Source organism: Melanotaenia boesemani, chromosome 22 (assembly GCF_017639745.1).
Source record: "Melanotaenia boesemani isolate fMelBoe1 chromosome 22, fMelBoe1.pri, whole genome shotgun sequence".
Taxonomy (NCBI): Eukaryota; Metazoa; Chordata; class Actinopteri; order Atheriniformes; family Melanotaeniidae; genus Melanotaenia; species Melanotaenia boesemani.
This window is the reverse complement of record NC_055703.1, coordinates 15,093,524-15,109,053: the sequence shown is the minus strand read 5'-3', so window position 1 is coordinate 15,109,053 and position 15,530 is coordinate 15,093,524. Positions and strand designations below refer to the sequence as shown.

General features: G+C 39.3%; 2 protein-coding genes across 2 annotated transcripts; one reads left to right on the top strand and one right to left on the bottom strand.

The window, feature by feature from the left end:
• Positions 1–266: 266 nt before the first annotated feature.
• On the bottom strand, positions 267–14,565 carry parp1 (poly (ADP-ribose) polymerase 1). The gene is made up of 23 exons (XM_041976385.1): positions 14,314–14,565; positions 11,638–11,803; positions 11,008–11,123; positions 10,676–10,890; positions 8,765–8,855; positions 6,782–6,898; positions 6,370–6,546; positions 5,899–6,061; positions 5,590–5,730; positions 5,252–5,479; positions 5,070–5,135; positions 4,851–4,983; positions 4,478–4,673; positions 4,264–4,392; positions 3,967–4,050; positions 3,404–3,526; positions 3,040–3,168; positions 2,860–2,958; positions 2,543–2,695; positions 2,270–2,397; positions 2,117–2,178; positions 1,731–1,845; positions 267–982 (listed from the first exon to the last, which is right to left on the bottom strand). Exons 1-23 carry the CDS (start codon positions 14,434–14,436, stop codon positions 901–903), a joined length of 3,036 nt encoding a protein of 1,011 aa, XP_041832319.1. The 5' UTR covers positions 14,437–14,565; the 3' UTR covers positions 267–900.
• LOC121633736 (adenosine receptor A2a-like) lies at positions 9,598–10,614 on the top strand. Its single transcript, XM_041975939.1, has one exon. The coding sequence runs from the start codon at positions 9,682–9,684 to the stop codon at positions 10,612–10,614; it is 933 nt and encodes a 310-aa protein (XP_041831873.1). The 5' UTR covers positions 9,598–9,681.
• Positions 14,566–15,530: the final 965 nt, after the last annotated feature.

Genomic DNA, 15,530 nt, shown 5'->3' with positions numbered 1-15,530 from the left:
CCTGGTGTGGCAAAATCTGACCAAAATTATAAGTTTGTGTATTGTATTACTTTTATGCAATTTATACTACATACTAATAAGACTTTGCACAGCATTATCGAATCCATTATAGCAAACATAAAAAAAATGGCAATTTTTGTTAACCAATTCCATCAGTTTTTATAATCCATGTGCCATAGAATCCATAGAAAGGTTTCAAAATGAATGCAAACCATTTTTGTATTCATAAACAGCTTTCAGTGTATAAAACCAATAACAAAAAAACATTGAAGGAGTCCTTTGTTTTTATTGAATTTGAGGTACACAAGAAAGAACTATGCATGGCAGTTTCTGTTTTTGAAAGAACACTGCAACATTTTCTTCTGACAGGAAGACGTTTGAGACAAACAACAAAACAAATATATACATGTCAAACCTTGTACAGGTTCTTCATACCAATCACTCTACAAAACATGCATTTTACTGGCTATTTCACTGAGGAATCCTAATATAATAAACAGTGGTATGGGTAATTCTGCAGATTGAGTGCTCGTAACTCAAAACTCCTAAACTTGCGGATACGCCTTATTAACTAGAGAATTACTGAAGAATGAGTAATACCCTTTCAAAATCAAAGATGTGAGATAGTTACTGTTTCATCCATTATGCGTCAGCTGCTGTTCATCTGTGACTTTCCATCCTATGAAGCATATCAGAGCAGAAATTAACTACCTAATGTATTACTAATAAAATCTGCCTGTTAATGAACCTGATGAAAAAGCAGTAAAGTGGCAAAACATTTCAAATGACCACTGTAAAGAGCAGTAAAGCATCACTCCTGTTCACATATTTCGCTGGAGGGAATGAAGCAAAGCCATTTGGAGGCAACAGTGGTCTTCTATAAAGGGCTTGGATGTCCTTTTACCACAGGGATGTCTGGTAGTTGAACTTGACCTTCAAGAGATACTTCATGTTTATCTGTGCGACATCATAGACAATGTATCTGGAGGAGCAGTGGTTAAGGAAAACGGATAAAGAGATCCAAGGTTAAAAACTCCAAGAAATCTGGGACCCGTTATAGAAAGCACGTTTAACTAACCGAAGTTTGGATTAACTTACTCTGAGTGCAGAAACAAGAGTTTTAGGATAGAATCCCAGAATTTCAGGGTTAACATACTCTAGAGCACATATGTCAAACTGGTCCAGCAAAGGGCCGTGTGGCTGCAGGTTTTTGTTCCAACCAAGCAGCAGCACACCAGATTTGACTGATTCAATCAACTGATCTCAGTCTTCAGACAGCTGATTGGTCAAACTGTGTGCTCTTGGCTGGCTGGAACAAAAACCTGCAGCCACACGGCCCTTTGCTGGACCAGTTTGACATGCCTGCTCTAGAGTAACAACATAACCCACTTTCTGGAACAGGACCCTAGTTTGGACAACATAAATCCTCACTAAAGACAACACACAGGCCTCAGCTGCAGATTTTTATTTTACCTTTACCTTGACCATCACCAGTCTACATGATTGATTCATTGGTCAATTTTAATCCAGGTACAACTGATACATGATGATGTTACATCATGTATCAAAAACTCTTGTGAATATTAATGTGTGTCAGTAATCAATAATCTAACTATGGAACAGAATAGCACTCTCAAGCGCTAATCATGAGCCAAACAAGAAAAACATGGAGGAATTTAGCAAAATCATCATCATGTTCATAGATGAAAAAACAAGCAATAAAAGGATACTCGTTATATAGTAGGCTTGTGTCATCAGTGTTGGTTTGGACTCCTTTTCCCAGAGGCACTTGCACCCCATTCAGAGTGAAGGTGGCACTTGGATCTGGAGCAGTTCTACCCAAACCTGGCAAGAAATGAACAGGTTGATGAAAGAAAGCTTGATAAAAGAAGAAAAGTGAACTGTAATATATTGCTATGATGAAAAACATCCATGTTACATTAAGTATATGTTTATGCTATTACAACAAAATACTTTGTTTTCATCAACTATCCCATTCATGCAGCACAAAACCCAAAATAACATAGTTATCAATATAAATTTATTCAGTAGTTTGTGATGAAAGGAGCCATTTTTATCTCACAGACAGGGTACATGCACCAATGAAGTTTCTCACCTTTAACACTGTGCTTGCCCTTTGGTAGTTTTGTAATGTGAGAGGCCTTCTTCAGCTCATGCCTGCATTAAAACCAAAAATCATGGGACATTAATTTACATAATCAAAACAGAATGAAGGGATTTTATGTTTATTTAAAAAATTATCACTCACATGTTGCCTAGAGCAACCTCTGCCAACAGAATCAGGCCTACGGGGTCTGATTGGGAGGTGTGACAGTAGTTTGCACTCTTGGACACCATATCAGCAAAGTACACACCTTTGCCAAACATGTAACCAGTCTGCAGAGAAACCAAAAAGTTAATCAGCTAAGCAATGAAAGTTTAAGACAAATAAAAAAAAACATTACAAGGGCAAATATTTACAAAATAACATTAAAACTTTCCCACTAGCTTGAACTCAGCATGGTGGAAAACGAACACTCACCACTGGAGCCTCTGGAGGTGCAATACGGAGACCCTGAGACAGAATACCAGCATAGTTGGTGGTGCGAGAACCGTGCCACAGTAGCTGCCGATTGTGCAGCTCCTCAAAGGGACGGTACCGCTGGTTTTCGCCCTCTCGGGCTATTTTAAAGATCTGAATAAAATGGAAAATAGTGCAGCAAGTTAAACTGACAAATGTATTTACGGGAACAAGTATTTAAGAGAATTGGTTCCTATAGATAAAGATGTATCCAAATCATGTAAAACATAATAAAATGAGGCAGAAGTTTAAAATTAGTCATCTAAATAATGACTTACTTCTTGCACTTCCAGTGTGTACGTGTTGTGTGTAGCAGCATGCGTGTTCTTAACATACTGCACAATGACTTCAGCCTCCTGTGTAGCCTTATCAACAACCTGTAAGATAACATACGCATCACACACTGTTTTTAAACAATATGTTAATTACAACTTTACTCAGGGAGGCAGGTTCCTTACCTCAATCTTTGTTTTGAGTTTCTCATAGTTGGTGTCAATGGGATCATGGTCATTGTCCTGAGCTCCTCCTCTGAGCAAGCTGTACGCCACTTCAATATCCAACAGGTTGTCCAACATCTGAACTTTGGCCTAGAGAGTGATGTGTGAGAAATATTTAGACATATTATGCGGAGGGAAAAAAAGAAAAAAGTGTATTTGTGTGAACTCCAGCCGAGTAGATGCTAAACAAGTACCTGGTACCAGGTGCTGCTACCTAATGGAAAACCCTAAGTCGAGCAGAGTAGGCCGTAGTGGTAAAAGGACAATATGTCTCTCTTAAAGCAAAAGGACACTGTACAATAGGTCAAAATCTCTGTGCACTTACTTGAATATAATCCAGGTTGCTCAGTAGTGGAGGTTTCTTCATGCCAAAGTCATGAGGTATCAGGGTGTAAAAGCGATTAGACAGATCCAGGATTTGTGCTTCAGGCACACAATCTGACACAGCCTATGAAACATGATTTATATCTGATAAGAGTCGTAGGGTAACAGGACAAATCTGATCCAGAGATTTGAACAAAACATCTAGCTGTTCCAATTTTAACCAGAGTTACACAATAAAGTGCTATTGGCCTATAAAAATAAATACAGATCTTTATATCTGCATCAGCATAAAATTAAAGTTGTCCAACATCTGCCGAATAGAGACTTTTTAAGTACCACAATGCAAAAAAACATGTTGAGGTAAGTTTAAAAAGGTGTCATCATCTTTTTAAAATCAATTTGTGCCATTGTTTACATTACAATCAGCACTGTCTGCAGTAGATGTAGTTGCGAATGCAGAGAGCTGGAACATATTTAATGCATAAAAGTGATCACAGAATCCTGCAGAAATTATTCCAAGCAGACAGAAGAAGAATCCTCTGAAAGGTGTTATGGATGACCAACCTGCTGAACTTCACTGAGGAGTGCGTAGGCACTCTGGATTTGCCTCTTACTCAACTTGCCAAGAGGCATCTTCTGAAGGTCAATCTAAGCACAAAAAAAAGAAAATGAGATCTTTAAGTGTAAAATATAACACTTTCATTTACAGAAAAAGGTAAGGTACAGGAAGTAGCTGCTTTTTATTCTTGTCACAAAACTTCTCATTAAAAGAAAAAAAGATGAAAGGAAGCACAGGAAAAAGCTAAAACCAGAGAAGCAAACCAAACAAAAACACCAGTAATTATTAAATGAAAGTCTTACCTCAAACTCTACCATGGCCTTTTTCATGCTCTCTACATCAAAAATAATCTTGATCAGTTCCTGGACTGGTTTGGCCAGTTTAGACTTGGTGCCAGCAGTAGCTGTCAGCTGCTTCACTGCCTCCTCATCCTGCAGAAAAAAAACCCACCTCATCTTGATCATATGGCATACAGCGAGTTATATACTTCAGGGGTTTGTACAGCTGCATGTGTACCTGTCCATAGTCAATTTCTAGTGGGTAGAACTTATTGGGATATTTGGTGAAGTTGGAAGAGCACCATTCATTTCCCGTTTTCTCCTTGTAAACACACAGGAAATTGTCCAAGGCAGAGTTCTTGTCATGGAACTTGTCCAACTTGTTGCCGCCGATGGTGGTACCCACTCTGCCCCATGACCTGAACACCCAATACCTGCAAAATGCATGACAGATGGAAGACATAAACAAGTTAGTCTGGAGGTATGGGTAACTTTCCATTCACCTAACACAATAATAACCAAACAGTATAACTGCACAATAGTTGGCTAGTTGTGAAGATATTAATAACTGTTGGAGAGAAATGTGCTAGAACAAAAAGCTATGAGATTACCGTTTCTGTACATCATCCTCCAGCAGCTGGAGTTTATAGTATGAGTTTGTTCCTCTCACTATGTCTACAAGACCCAGAGTAGCACTGTACATCTTCCCACCCTGCTCCAGGACGTGGGCACTGTTCTCCAGACCTGCAGAAATCAAAAGCATCCATCCAAGTCAGGGGAAATCCACTAGACACTGTGCATATCTCACATTTTTGATTTTGAATGGGTACCTGAGTCTGGGTCCACTGCAGCTCCACCTTTGACTGTGAGTTTCATTTTCTTGGATTTGCTACCACCTGTAATTGTTTGGGTTGAAGCATTCATTTTTATTTGATTTACTCATTTCTATTGAAATGTAACACAGTATTAAAATAAACATCTTTAATTAATAACCACAGTAGCAGGTATTTACCTTCCTCCTCCTTCACCTTCCCAGTGCTTTTAGTAGGCAGCGCTCCAGACTTGGAGGCCTGAGCTTCGACTTTAACCTCTGCACCCCAGGGTGAGATGGCATGCAGAGAAACCAGCTCCTGAAGAGCTTTGCCTGACGACTTGATATCTTTGAGGAAATCCTCAGAGACCACACGCACGCCAGCATCCCTCACTTCCTCCATCTTCTTACTCATCTTCTCCACTTCCTCTGAAAACGTGAGGATAAAAAAAAGTAAGCAACTGTGAATAATTTTGTAAATTTTGTTCTCAATGTCACTCACTGCCTCATGTGTTTATTCAGATTTTAATCAAACTCACTCTTGGTGCTGAGGCAGAGAGAGGCCTTATTGGCTGTGCCGGTCATCATTCCACCCAACTCCTCCACGACAGCCTTCAGATCATCTTTGTTCTTGGACAGCTTCCCAACAGCCAGAAGTTTCATACCAGTAAGAGGCTTGTCTAGTTGACAAGAAGGAAAAAAAAGATCAATGACCAGATTAAAAGCAACATATATATAAACTTGGATACATATAAGAATCACACTAACCGCAACCTCAGCATTAAAACAGGAAATAAAGTAGAAATGGACTGTAAAAACATTAAAATAGACCTTCAGGTTTCTCTCACCTGGAGGTGCCGTCTCAGGCAGTTTCTTAGTCAGGGCACTGGATGCACCTGCCAGAGGTTCAGCTTTGCCTGCTGTCAGTGATTGGGAAGGAGCTTCCTTGGGGTAAACCCTATCCTGCCGCTTGAACTTAAATTTTTTCAGAAAAGGGACTTCATGGAATTCCTGTAAAGACACCATGAGATTTCAAGAGACACAATCAAATAAAATCAAAATCAAAGTACACAATAGTTACTAGTTTTCTGCCTACATCTTGATTAGGATGGAAAGCTCATATGGGAATGCAAGACATTTTCACACTGTCTGATCCATTAAAAGTATAGGGACTCTAAGCTACTCGGTTACTTTTTTTTTTTTTTTTTGAGTGAATCAATGAAAAAATGAAGCCAAGCTTTGGCCATGACTCGAGATGTGTGCAGGTCAATTGCTCCCTGAAAAGAGCCAACAACAGTTGATGAAATGAGACAGCCCACCTTAGGTATCACCCAGTCTTTGCGTGCAGGTCTTGCGGTTTTGAACACACACTTGGTCCAGCCTGAAATGTCACCTTTACAGTAATAAGCATCACCCTTAAACACTAGCTGCCCCTTGCACTCTTTGCAGGCCTCAAGAGCACCAAAGGCCATGCCATCAGCCAGGCTGTCGACCACCTGTGTTTAAACAACACTGCATTTAGATAAACAGAAAAACCAACACTTATTCAGATAAAGTAGCAAATATAGTTAAACATAATCAAATGCTCCTTGGTGACTAAATTAACTTTCATATATTTTTAAACCAATTCATTAAAATGAGCTAACATGAATATGAAACGTCTTCTTTGATATGTTTAAATAATTAATAATAATTATTGAAAAAACGGTGAGAGTTCGAGTTTCTCTTTACATTGGACTCTCCAGAAGGGACGTCCTGGCCATTTGCAATCAGCAGCTCCTTCATGTCGTTGCTTGAACAATATCTCCTCAGCTTGTCCTTGATTCCCCAAATCAGCTGGCTTTGATTCTGTACACACATTTAGTCACAAAGCACAAAAACAGAGCAATAAATTAGGATCATGACCACTAAAGATTAGACATTTATTCCAATATGTGAATCACACCAAAAAATAAAATAATAATAAAAAAAAGCTCTGTGAAATGTATATAATTATAAAAACTCACTAATCAATAATGAATTCACAACAGAATCTGTAATAAAACACACTAAATGATGAAAATGAGACATTGTATCATTTCATGAGCAATACAAGCAAGTCCTGAATTTGATGGAAGCAAAATGTCTTAAAAATTTGGACAGGAGCAACAAGAGGCCAGAAAAGTGAGCTGTACTAGAAACTAGGGATGTATTGGATATACCTGAGAAGTTTTACGTGCGATGTTTAAAATGTTTATATCGTAGACATTGAGTACAAACTGACATGGCAGCATTTAAAGCGTCTACATGTCTACACACAAATTTCCCCATTGTGGGATTAATGGTTTTATCATATGTGATTTTCTTCGTAGTTTAGCTTCTCTCACTCACAACATCACAGCAGACCGAACATCCAGAAAACTCTCCTGCACAAATGTGCATTGTTGTTTCAGGGGCGACAGGAAAGAAGAGCATGGTAGGTAGTTTAGGACTGTAAAGAGGGGGAAGCTGAATGCAAGACGTCTATTTCAACCAGTAATACAGAAATGACGACAATGACGAGGAGATTGATTGTTCAGCTACACGTGTTTCTAGATAGATTTGAACGTGAGAACATGAGAATAAGATGAGAATAAATAAATAAAACCAGGCTGTTTAGTTTTTATAATAAAAAGACAAAATATAAACCGGTTCTAGAGGAAAGGGGACCTTAGATTACGTCTGTTGTGATCTGGTGCAAAATTAAAATAACCTAAATAATAAGTTATTATAGAAAATAAAATAAACCTAATCTTCTGGGGTTTGTGGGAGATGCTGTTGAGAAGTTGGGGCGCCCCTTAAATATAATGGTCAGGGAAACACTGAGTTTTTATTAAATGTTTGAGTGCAGGTTCCTGGTTCAAAAAAAAAAAAAAAAAAACTAACTAAATCCTACTGATGTGTTCTTATGCATGTATCGGGATAAAGCCAAAAAATATCAGGATATCAGTTTGAGGCCACATCGCCCAGCCCTATTACAAACAGATCAGGAATATAACTGTATAAAAACACCCCCCTCTGACAGACGGAGGTTCAGCAATCTGCAAAAAGCTGTGTCCAGGCATGATTCTGTCACAGAAATCGCTGCATTAACTCAGGAACACCCCCAGAAATTGCTGTGTGTGAACACAGCTCACTGTGCCATTAACAAATGCAGGTTTAAGCTCCATCAAGCAAAGATTTGGTTCTGGTTTCACTATCTTCTCTGGGCCAAAGTTAATTTAAAATGGACTCATGCAAAATGGAAAACTGCTGTCTAATAATTTTTAGATTTAAAATGGAGGACATGGTGTCCTTCATGTGTTCCCATTCAGACATCAAAACAGTTGGAAACAGTTGACGCATTATAAAACACAATATATGATCAGTGACACCCAGGGCTGCTGAGGAGCTAGAATCCTTTATTCCTTCAAAAAGGTCCAGCATGTCCGCAGTTCCCAAAGGTTTGTGGACTCTTGTTAAAGGGGATGCTACAAACATGACCCATATTCAGCATTTTTGAAACATGTTGCCGCCATCCAATTCAAAATGAACTTGTATTTTTTAAGAAATAATAAAATATCTCACTTTAAATAATTACTGTTTTCATTCATCTATTCTTGAGATCTGCAAGTCGTTTTTTTTTTTTTTTTCCGGTTCACGTCTACATTTTACCCAAGGTCCTAACTCTTTAGGTATGAAGCGGTTTTAAAGTACCTTTAACTGCTCTTCAAGTTTTTTCTTTTCATCCTCTTCCGCTTTCTTTTGTTTCTTTGATACTCCATCCACCTCATCGCCTTTACGCTTTCTGTGAGGGCAAACAAGTTTAGTTGCAAACTTTAGTTCATTATGGACAAACAAAAGGAAAATATCCACCGTAACTTCCTAAATGAGACTCAAAGGGACACAGGTTAATAGCTATGAGGAAAAAAAATAAGCCCGAATCTGACACCTTTGTTCATTAAATAAAATCATTAGGGTTTCATCAGATAATGGACACACACAAACACAAGCTTGTACATGTCTGTACAATCCCAGGTGGTGGCAATGATACCATGTACTCTGCCCTGACAAGAAAAATCCACACTCCATCCCCCCAAGTGACCACTGATGCAAAGTTAATGAACATCCAGGAGTCCTCAGTCTGATTCATCTCCATACTGACAGATAATAATAATAATAAAAAAAACAAGTCAAACCTCCCTGATCAGACGACAGCTGACATCAAGAGGGACCAATGAGGATGTATATATATAAAAAAAAGCATCCTCCAGACCTGTTCAGGTAGAGGTGCGTTTATGTGGGATTTTCAGGATGGCTGCAGCTGGGATAACACTGATGATGTTCTTCCATTTTTAAATGTGTTTATTAGCAGGTCCATGCTGCTGTAGATTGGTGAGTAATTTCCCTGCTGCATTTCCTCACCATACTGAATATTCCAGCTTCATCTGAATGCTGCTTCTCTCTTTAGGACAGCTATGGAGAACGCTGCTGCATCGCTGAGCTGTCACACCTTCCACCAAACCAGAAACGCATCTCATCTGGTTTCCTCTTTCTTACAACATCCGCTGAACTTCACAGCTTCTCCTTCGCCCCAATCTCCTGATGTGGCGATTTCCCCCAACGCGACATACATGGCAGCTGAGCTTGTCATCGCCTTTCTCTCCACTACGGGCAATTTACTGGTCTGCGCTGCTGTAGGTCTCAACCGCAAACTACGCACCGTCACCAACTACTTTCTGGTCTCTCTTGCGGTTGCCGATATCTGTGTGGGCCTGATCGCCATTCCCTGTGCCATCCTAACTGATGTCGGTTTACCGCGTAGTAACCTCTACCTGTGTCTGCTCATGCTCAGTGTTTTGATAATGTTCACACAGAGCTCCATCTTCAGCCTGCTGGCAGTAGCTGTGGAGCGCTACGTCGCCATCTTCATGCCTTTCCGCTACCAGATCTTGATGACGTCTCGCAACGCCGTGCTGGTGATCCTCACCACATGGCTGCTGGCCTTCCTCATCGGGCTTGTACCTCTGATGGGCTGGCACAAAACACCACCCGATTCTGGTTACTGCTTCTTTGTCCTGGTGGTGGACATGACTTACATGGTCTACTTCAACTTCTTTGCTTGTGTGCTCACGCCCCTGCTCATCATGTTCCTTATCTATGCCCGAATCTTTGTCACAGTCAAGCGGCAAGTGCGGCGTATTGCATCAGAGCAACAACGCAGGGCTGCAGCCAGCGTGCGCAGGGAGATGAAGATGGCTACGTCGCTCTTTCTTGTTCTTTTTCTCTTCACTGTCTGCTGGATCCCGCTTCACATAATTAACTGCTTCCTGCTGCTTTGTCCACACTGCTCTGTGCCACTAGAGCTGCTGCTCACTGCCATCATCTTGTCCCATGCAAACTCAGCTGTCAACCCCTTCCTGTATGCATACACCATGACAGCTTTCCGAGACACGTTTAAAGCAATTTTCTTGTGCTGCAGGGCGATGGGAGACAGAGAGGAGGCCAACAGAACTAACCCTGGTGAAGAAACTCACACCAGACCTGAACAAGCCAGTGATCCTTGAGCAGGTTGAACCTAAAGAACATTTTCTCTAAAACGATTCAAAACCTCCTTCATTGTCTCACCCTTCAGACTTAACAGCAGGGAGCCTCTTTTTCAGCTCTTCCTTGTCTTCTGCCCGCAGTGCGTTGAATCCCTTCAGCTGGGCGGCGCTGTATTCAGGCTTGAAGGCCAGCTCCTCCCTGGAACTCACGAAACATCCTGTGTGGTACCAGCGGTCAATCAGACCTAGCTGAGGCTTCTCAGGGTCCAGGGCTTTCTTGGACACACGAATCTGATCCTAAATGCCAGAGGATCACAGACAAATCACACAATGAACAGCTAAACTGACAGTGCTTTTAATCACTGTTGCATTTGATAAGAGTTTTCCTTTGTGACAAGCCAAGAGGTGACAAACCTTTTCTATTTTCTGAGTGCAGCCTTTGCATGTGCTGCGGTTTGACTTGGCATATTCCACTGCAAAGTCATTCAGCGTCTTATCTCCTTTAACTGAGCCCTTCTGGTCACCTTTTTCTGCAAGAGAAAATCCACTTTTTCATTTTGAAGTCAAACAATTAAATTCAATCTATTATTAACAAAGGAAAAAGTGAAGAGAAATACTCATTAACATGAATTAATCTGCTAAATCTGGCATATTTATGACAATATTGTATGTTCATTTATACGCACTGTCCCATTCAAATAAACGATTAAATTAAACAAACAAGTCAATCTAATGCAAACTGAATACTCAATTTAAGATAGCATGATGTGATAACCATGTAAAGATGAAAACTGTACAGTAATGGGGGTATTAACATTGTGTATCTTTGCTTCTAGTCTGCACTGAATATATTGTTCCACATAGTATCTGTTAAATAAGATGTTTATCCAGCCACTATCATTATATTTATTCAATTTTTTTAGTCTGTTTGCTGATAATAAAAAATAAACAGCTTGAAATGACTCAGAACTAATTCAATTCACCGTTTACATGAACAGACTGCAGAGAGACTAAGAGGCCAGAGATTTATTATTAACCACCGACCTCCTCCAGTAGCTCCACCGCTTTCGATGGCCTTTTTTATTTTTTCCTGATCATCCCAACGAAGATCAGAAAACCCGGCGATGTCAGCAGTAGACTGAGCTGATGCTCGCTGCCAGAAGCAGGAGAAGTGGTGCCAGTGGGGGACCTTCCCATCAAACATGGGTGACTAGAAGATAAAAACAAAACAAAACACTTTTTTCCCCCCATTTTAAACATTTTTATTCATTTTTTTTAAAAAAAAACAAGAAAAAAGAAAAGAAAACCAGAGGTCCAGTATAGAACAACGCACAGTTCAATTTTCAAAATTCAAAACCAGACCCCTTTATAGAGAAAGAAATTAGAAAAATAAATAAAAAAAATTCAAGACTCAGCAGCATAAACCCCGAACCCCGCCAGATCTTTTCAAATTGTTCAGTTCTCTCCTTGATAAAGCATCTGATCCTTTCTAGATGAAAAGTGTCTGTCAACCATCTGTTCAGTGTGGGCACCTCTTTCCTTTCCAACACATTTGAATTAGCTTCTTACCTGCAATCAGACCACATGACAATAGAGTCTAATTAAAAGTCAACATATCTGATATATCAGGACTGGCTCAGGGTTTGTCTGTACTTTGAATATTTTTGAGAATAAACTGAAAATGTCAACCCAGACGCCTTGTAATTTAGCACATATGGCAAAGCTATGCAGTCAGTCAGCTTCAGTAGACTCATATGCATCACATATGGGTGACATCTCAGGAAAAATGTTGTGTAACTTCACTTTTGAATAATAAATTCTACATAAGACTTTGAATTGGATTATGCCATGTCTGGGATTTAAAGAGCAGGTAGAGACATATTCTAAAATGGAACTGGTGGTCCTAATTATCTCTCCCATTCAGATTTAATCTTAGTTGTATTAAGGAGACAGAGACTTTGCAGTCTGTCATACAGAGTGGTCTGAACCGGAGTACCGGTGACACCCATCCAATTTAATAGGGAATGCGTTTTCAAATCCAGGTAGATGCTCCCTCACATAGTCCCTGATTTGAAGGTATCTAAAACAGTGAACCCAGGGTAGGTCATATTTTTCCCAAAGCTTTTCAAAGGATGCAAAAGTCCCCTTCACATATAGATCACCAATATTAACTATGATGAGTCATTGTGCAAAACTTAATAGGCTGTTGGATCTTTTTTTGAGTCAGGTGTGTTGAAGCAGGAAACATTGGAAAATCTGCAGGACAGCGGCCCTCGAGGACCGACTTTGGGCACCTCTGGAGTAATAGGTAGTTAAAAAAAAAAAAGAAGACTTTTCTGATATTAAAGTGCTTTATCTGTTTCCAGATCCTTATTATATTGTATAAAAAAACACACATTATGTGCACAGTAAGTTTACAATGAAGCAGCAACAAACATCAGACTTGGACTGGGCAACTAGAAAAACATGGTACAGAAACTTTGTTGTCTTTGGATTTAAACAGTTTATTTCAAGGTAATAAGGTAATTATACTTATAAATGTTAAATGGTATTTCAGCCCACAGACTGTATTAAATATGTCAAACTGAAGCTAAACTTAACATAAGAACACTTTCAATCGCTGATCATTTTCCACTTGGATCATAATAAAAAAAATACATGTTTCAGAAATGAAATAGTTTAGAGGCTGGTTTATTTGCAGATATTAAAAGACTCGAACCAAAAAGATGTTCAATCCTGTTTAAAAATGCTTTTTCTTTAAAAAAAAGGTGCCAAGGCTGGGTAGTGAACCATTAAATCTAATCAGAATTACATTAATAGATTATAAAAAAAAACCTTATAAAGGCTAGATAGAGCTAAAAGAAAACTTCTATTTGGATTACAATTTCATCATCTACTTGATTCAAATTTGATTGCGTCATTGCAGACATTCGTAGGTATGCTTTGTAGATTAATGTGAAAAATCCTGCTAAAAAGAAAAAAACATTATTTTCAGCAGTTTTGAATTAGATTTTAATGGATTATATCAGGAAAAATCAAAAGGATTTTACATAATTTGTCATTTACAGTGATTTAGATTTGAAGTAATCTGACTCAAACAGCCGAAGCCGCTCGTACGATATAAATGAAAAACACTTCAGACTGTGTGTAGAGTGCATCTTTTGAGTAACTGGTCATTGATAAAATTGGTTACAGATCAGTGACTCGGAATGACTGGCCTTAAAAGAGAAAAGTCAAGTGATTGCAAATCTGGAATTGCTCCTCATGGCAAGAAGGAGGAGGCTGACTTTGAGCAGTCTCATTAGTAGGTTTTGTGAATTACCTCTCTGTGGGGTGCAGCAGTCTGCAAAGACTGGCAGAGCTGCTGTGATTTTGTCCCCTGGGGTTTATGCTTCCTTTAATATAATACTAACTGCTGCAAAATGAAAATATGTTTCAATCACACACTGTCAGTGCTAACTTTCACTAGTAGCACCATGCACGAAGCTACCAGAAGCTCAGCGCTTCTTTGTGAGCAAGACTCCGCAGACAATGTCAGCCATTTAAATGCTAACTAAGGCCTAACTTGGCACAACTGAAACCACTTAAAAACCTCATTCTGAAGTCAGCTCGAGTTGGTTTTATATGTGGGGACAGCATGCCACATAACTCGCAAATACGCACTTCCCAAATTAGCTTGCTAATTCCACGGATAACGTGTTCCCGACGTGGCTACCTTACCTGCACCACGATGGCCATCCTTAGCGAGTCTTTAGCGATATTATCTTTGCATTTCTTGCACGCAGCACGGCCGCTTTTGGCGTATTCCGCCATGTATAGCTTGTCCTCTTTGGAGTCTGCCATATTTTCTTAATAATAAAGGCCAACAGAATCAACCAAGTGCGAGGCCAACTTTCTCCCAGCAATAAGATGCCACAACAATCAGACGGAACAGCCAACGAAGCCCGCGTGTCTGCACGGCACCAAAGATGGTCACGCAAAGAAAGAGCTCTCACTCTGCTCATGTTACCCTCACCAACAACTAACCTACCGAGCTATGAACCTAGGAAACGCCTGTGAACTCTTTATTCTTCAGAGATGGAGCACCAAAACTAAGCATAAACTAGCATTAGGGCTGGGTGATTTAAAACATATTTTATTTCTCAATATTTTTTTTTTACCTGAATCACGATATAGATATATATCTCATTATATATATTTTTAGTAACCAAAGAGACTGTTTGTATGTACAGCCTTCAGTGCTAAATACACTTTTATTTAGGATCAGCAGCATGTGCATTAAAACAGCTGACTGAAATTAAAGTAGCTTTATATTAAATTAAATGCTCATAAAACAAAATTAATGAAAAATACTTTTCAATGACCATAACAAAAATACAGCGGTGCAAAAGATGCTTTTAACTCAAAACAAGCTTTCTCAATATTAACGATATTCCCTCATTCTATGTTGCGTCTGATAAAGTCTCGATATACACTACTGTTCAAAAGTTTGGGGTCACTTCCCTATTGAATCCCATGGCAAACTGACCCCAAACTTTTGAACAGTAGTGTATATGAAAATCTCGATATATTGCCCAGCCCTAGCTAGCATATGTATTCTATGCCAGAATTTACAGACTGACAGTCCAAGAAATTGAAGGGTAGATACTTTACAAAATTAACTACTAAGCTTTCGCTTCTGTTGAATAGTTTTCATCATGAGATACATTAGTGCAGCCATGACTGCAATTTTGTTATAATTCAGAGACAAACTTTTAACCACTGAGTTAAATATGAACTTCTGCAAAAAGGTGTTAAAGGTCTTCAGCTGGTCTCACAGAGTTGGTCTATCTGTGCTACTTATAAATGTTTAGCATTTTTCACAATTTTCTCTCCTGGTTTTTGACATTGTGCTCCTATTTGTTATTGTATCGGCTCTCAATTTGCTGACTTAGCGT

Bases quoted from the DNA above. Each gene is read 5' to 3' on its own strand.
- LOC121633736 (XM_041975939.1), top strand. From the start codon at position 9,682: ATGGCAGCTGAGCTTGTCATCGCCTTTCTCTCCACTACGGGCAATTTA.
- parp1 (XM_041976385.1), bottom strand. From the start codon at position 14,436: ATGGCAGACTCCAAAGAGGACAAGCTATACATGGCGGAATACGCCAAA. The intron at 11,124-11,637 runs GTCGGTGGTTAA...TTTCTCTTGCAG, and splicing joins CGGTGGAGCTACTGGAGGAG to AAAAAGGTGACCAGAAGGGC. The intron at 6,062-6,369 runs GTGGGCTGTCTC...GTGTCTTTACAG, and splicing joins AAGACTGGGTGATACCTAAG to GAATTCCATGAAGTCCCTTT.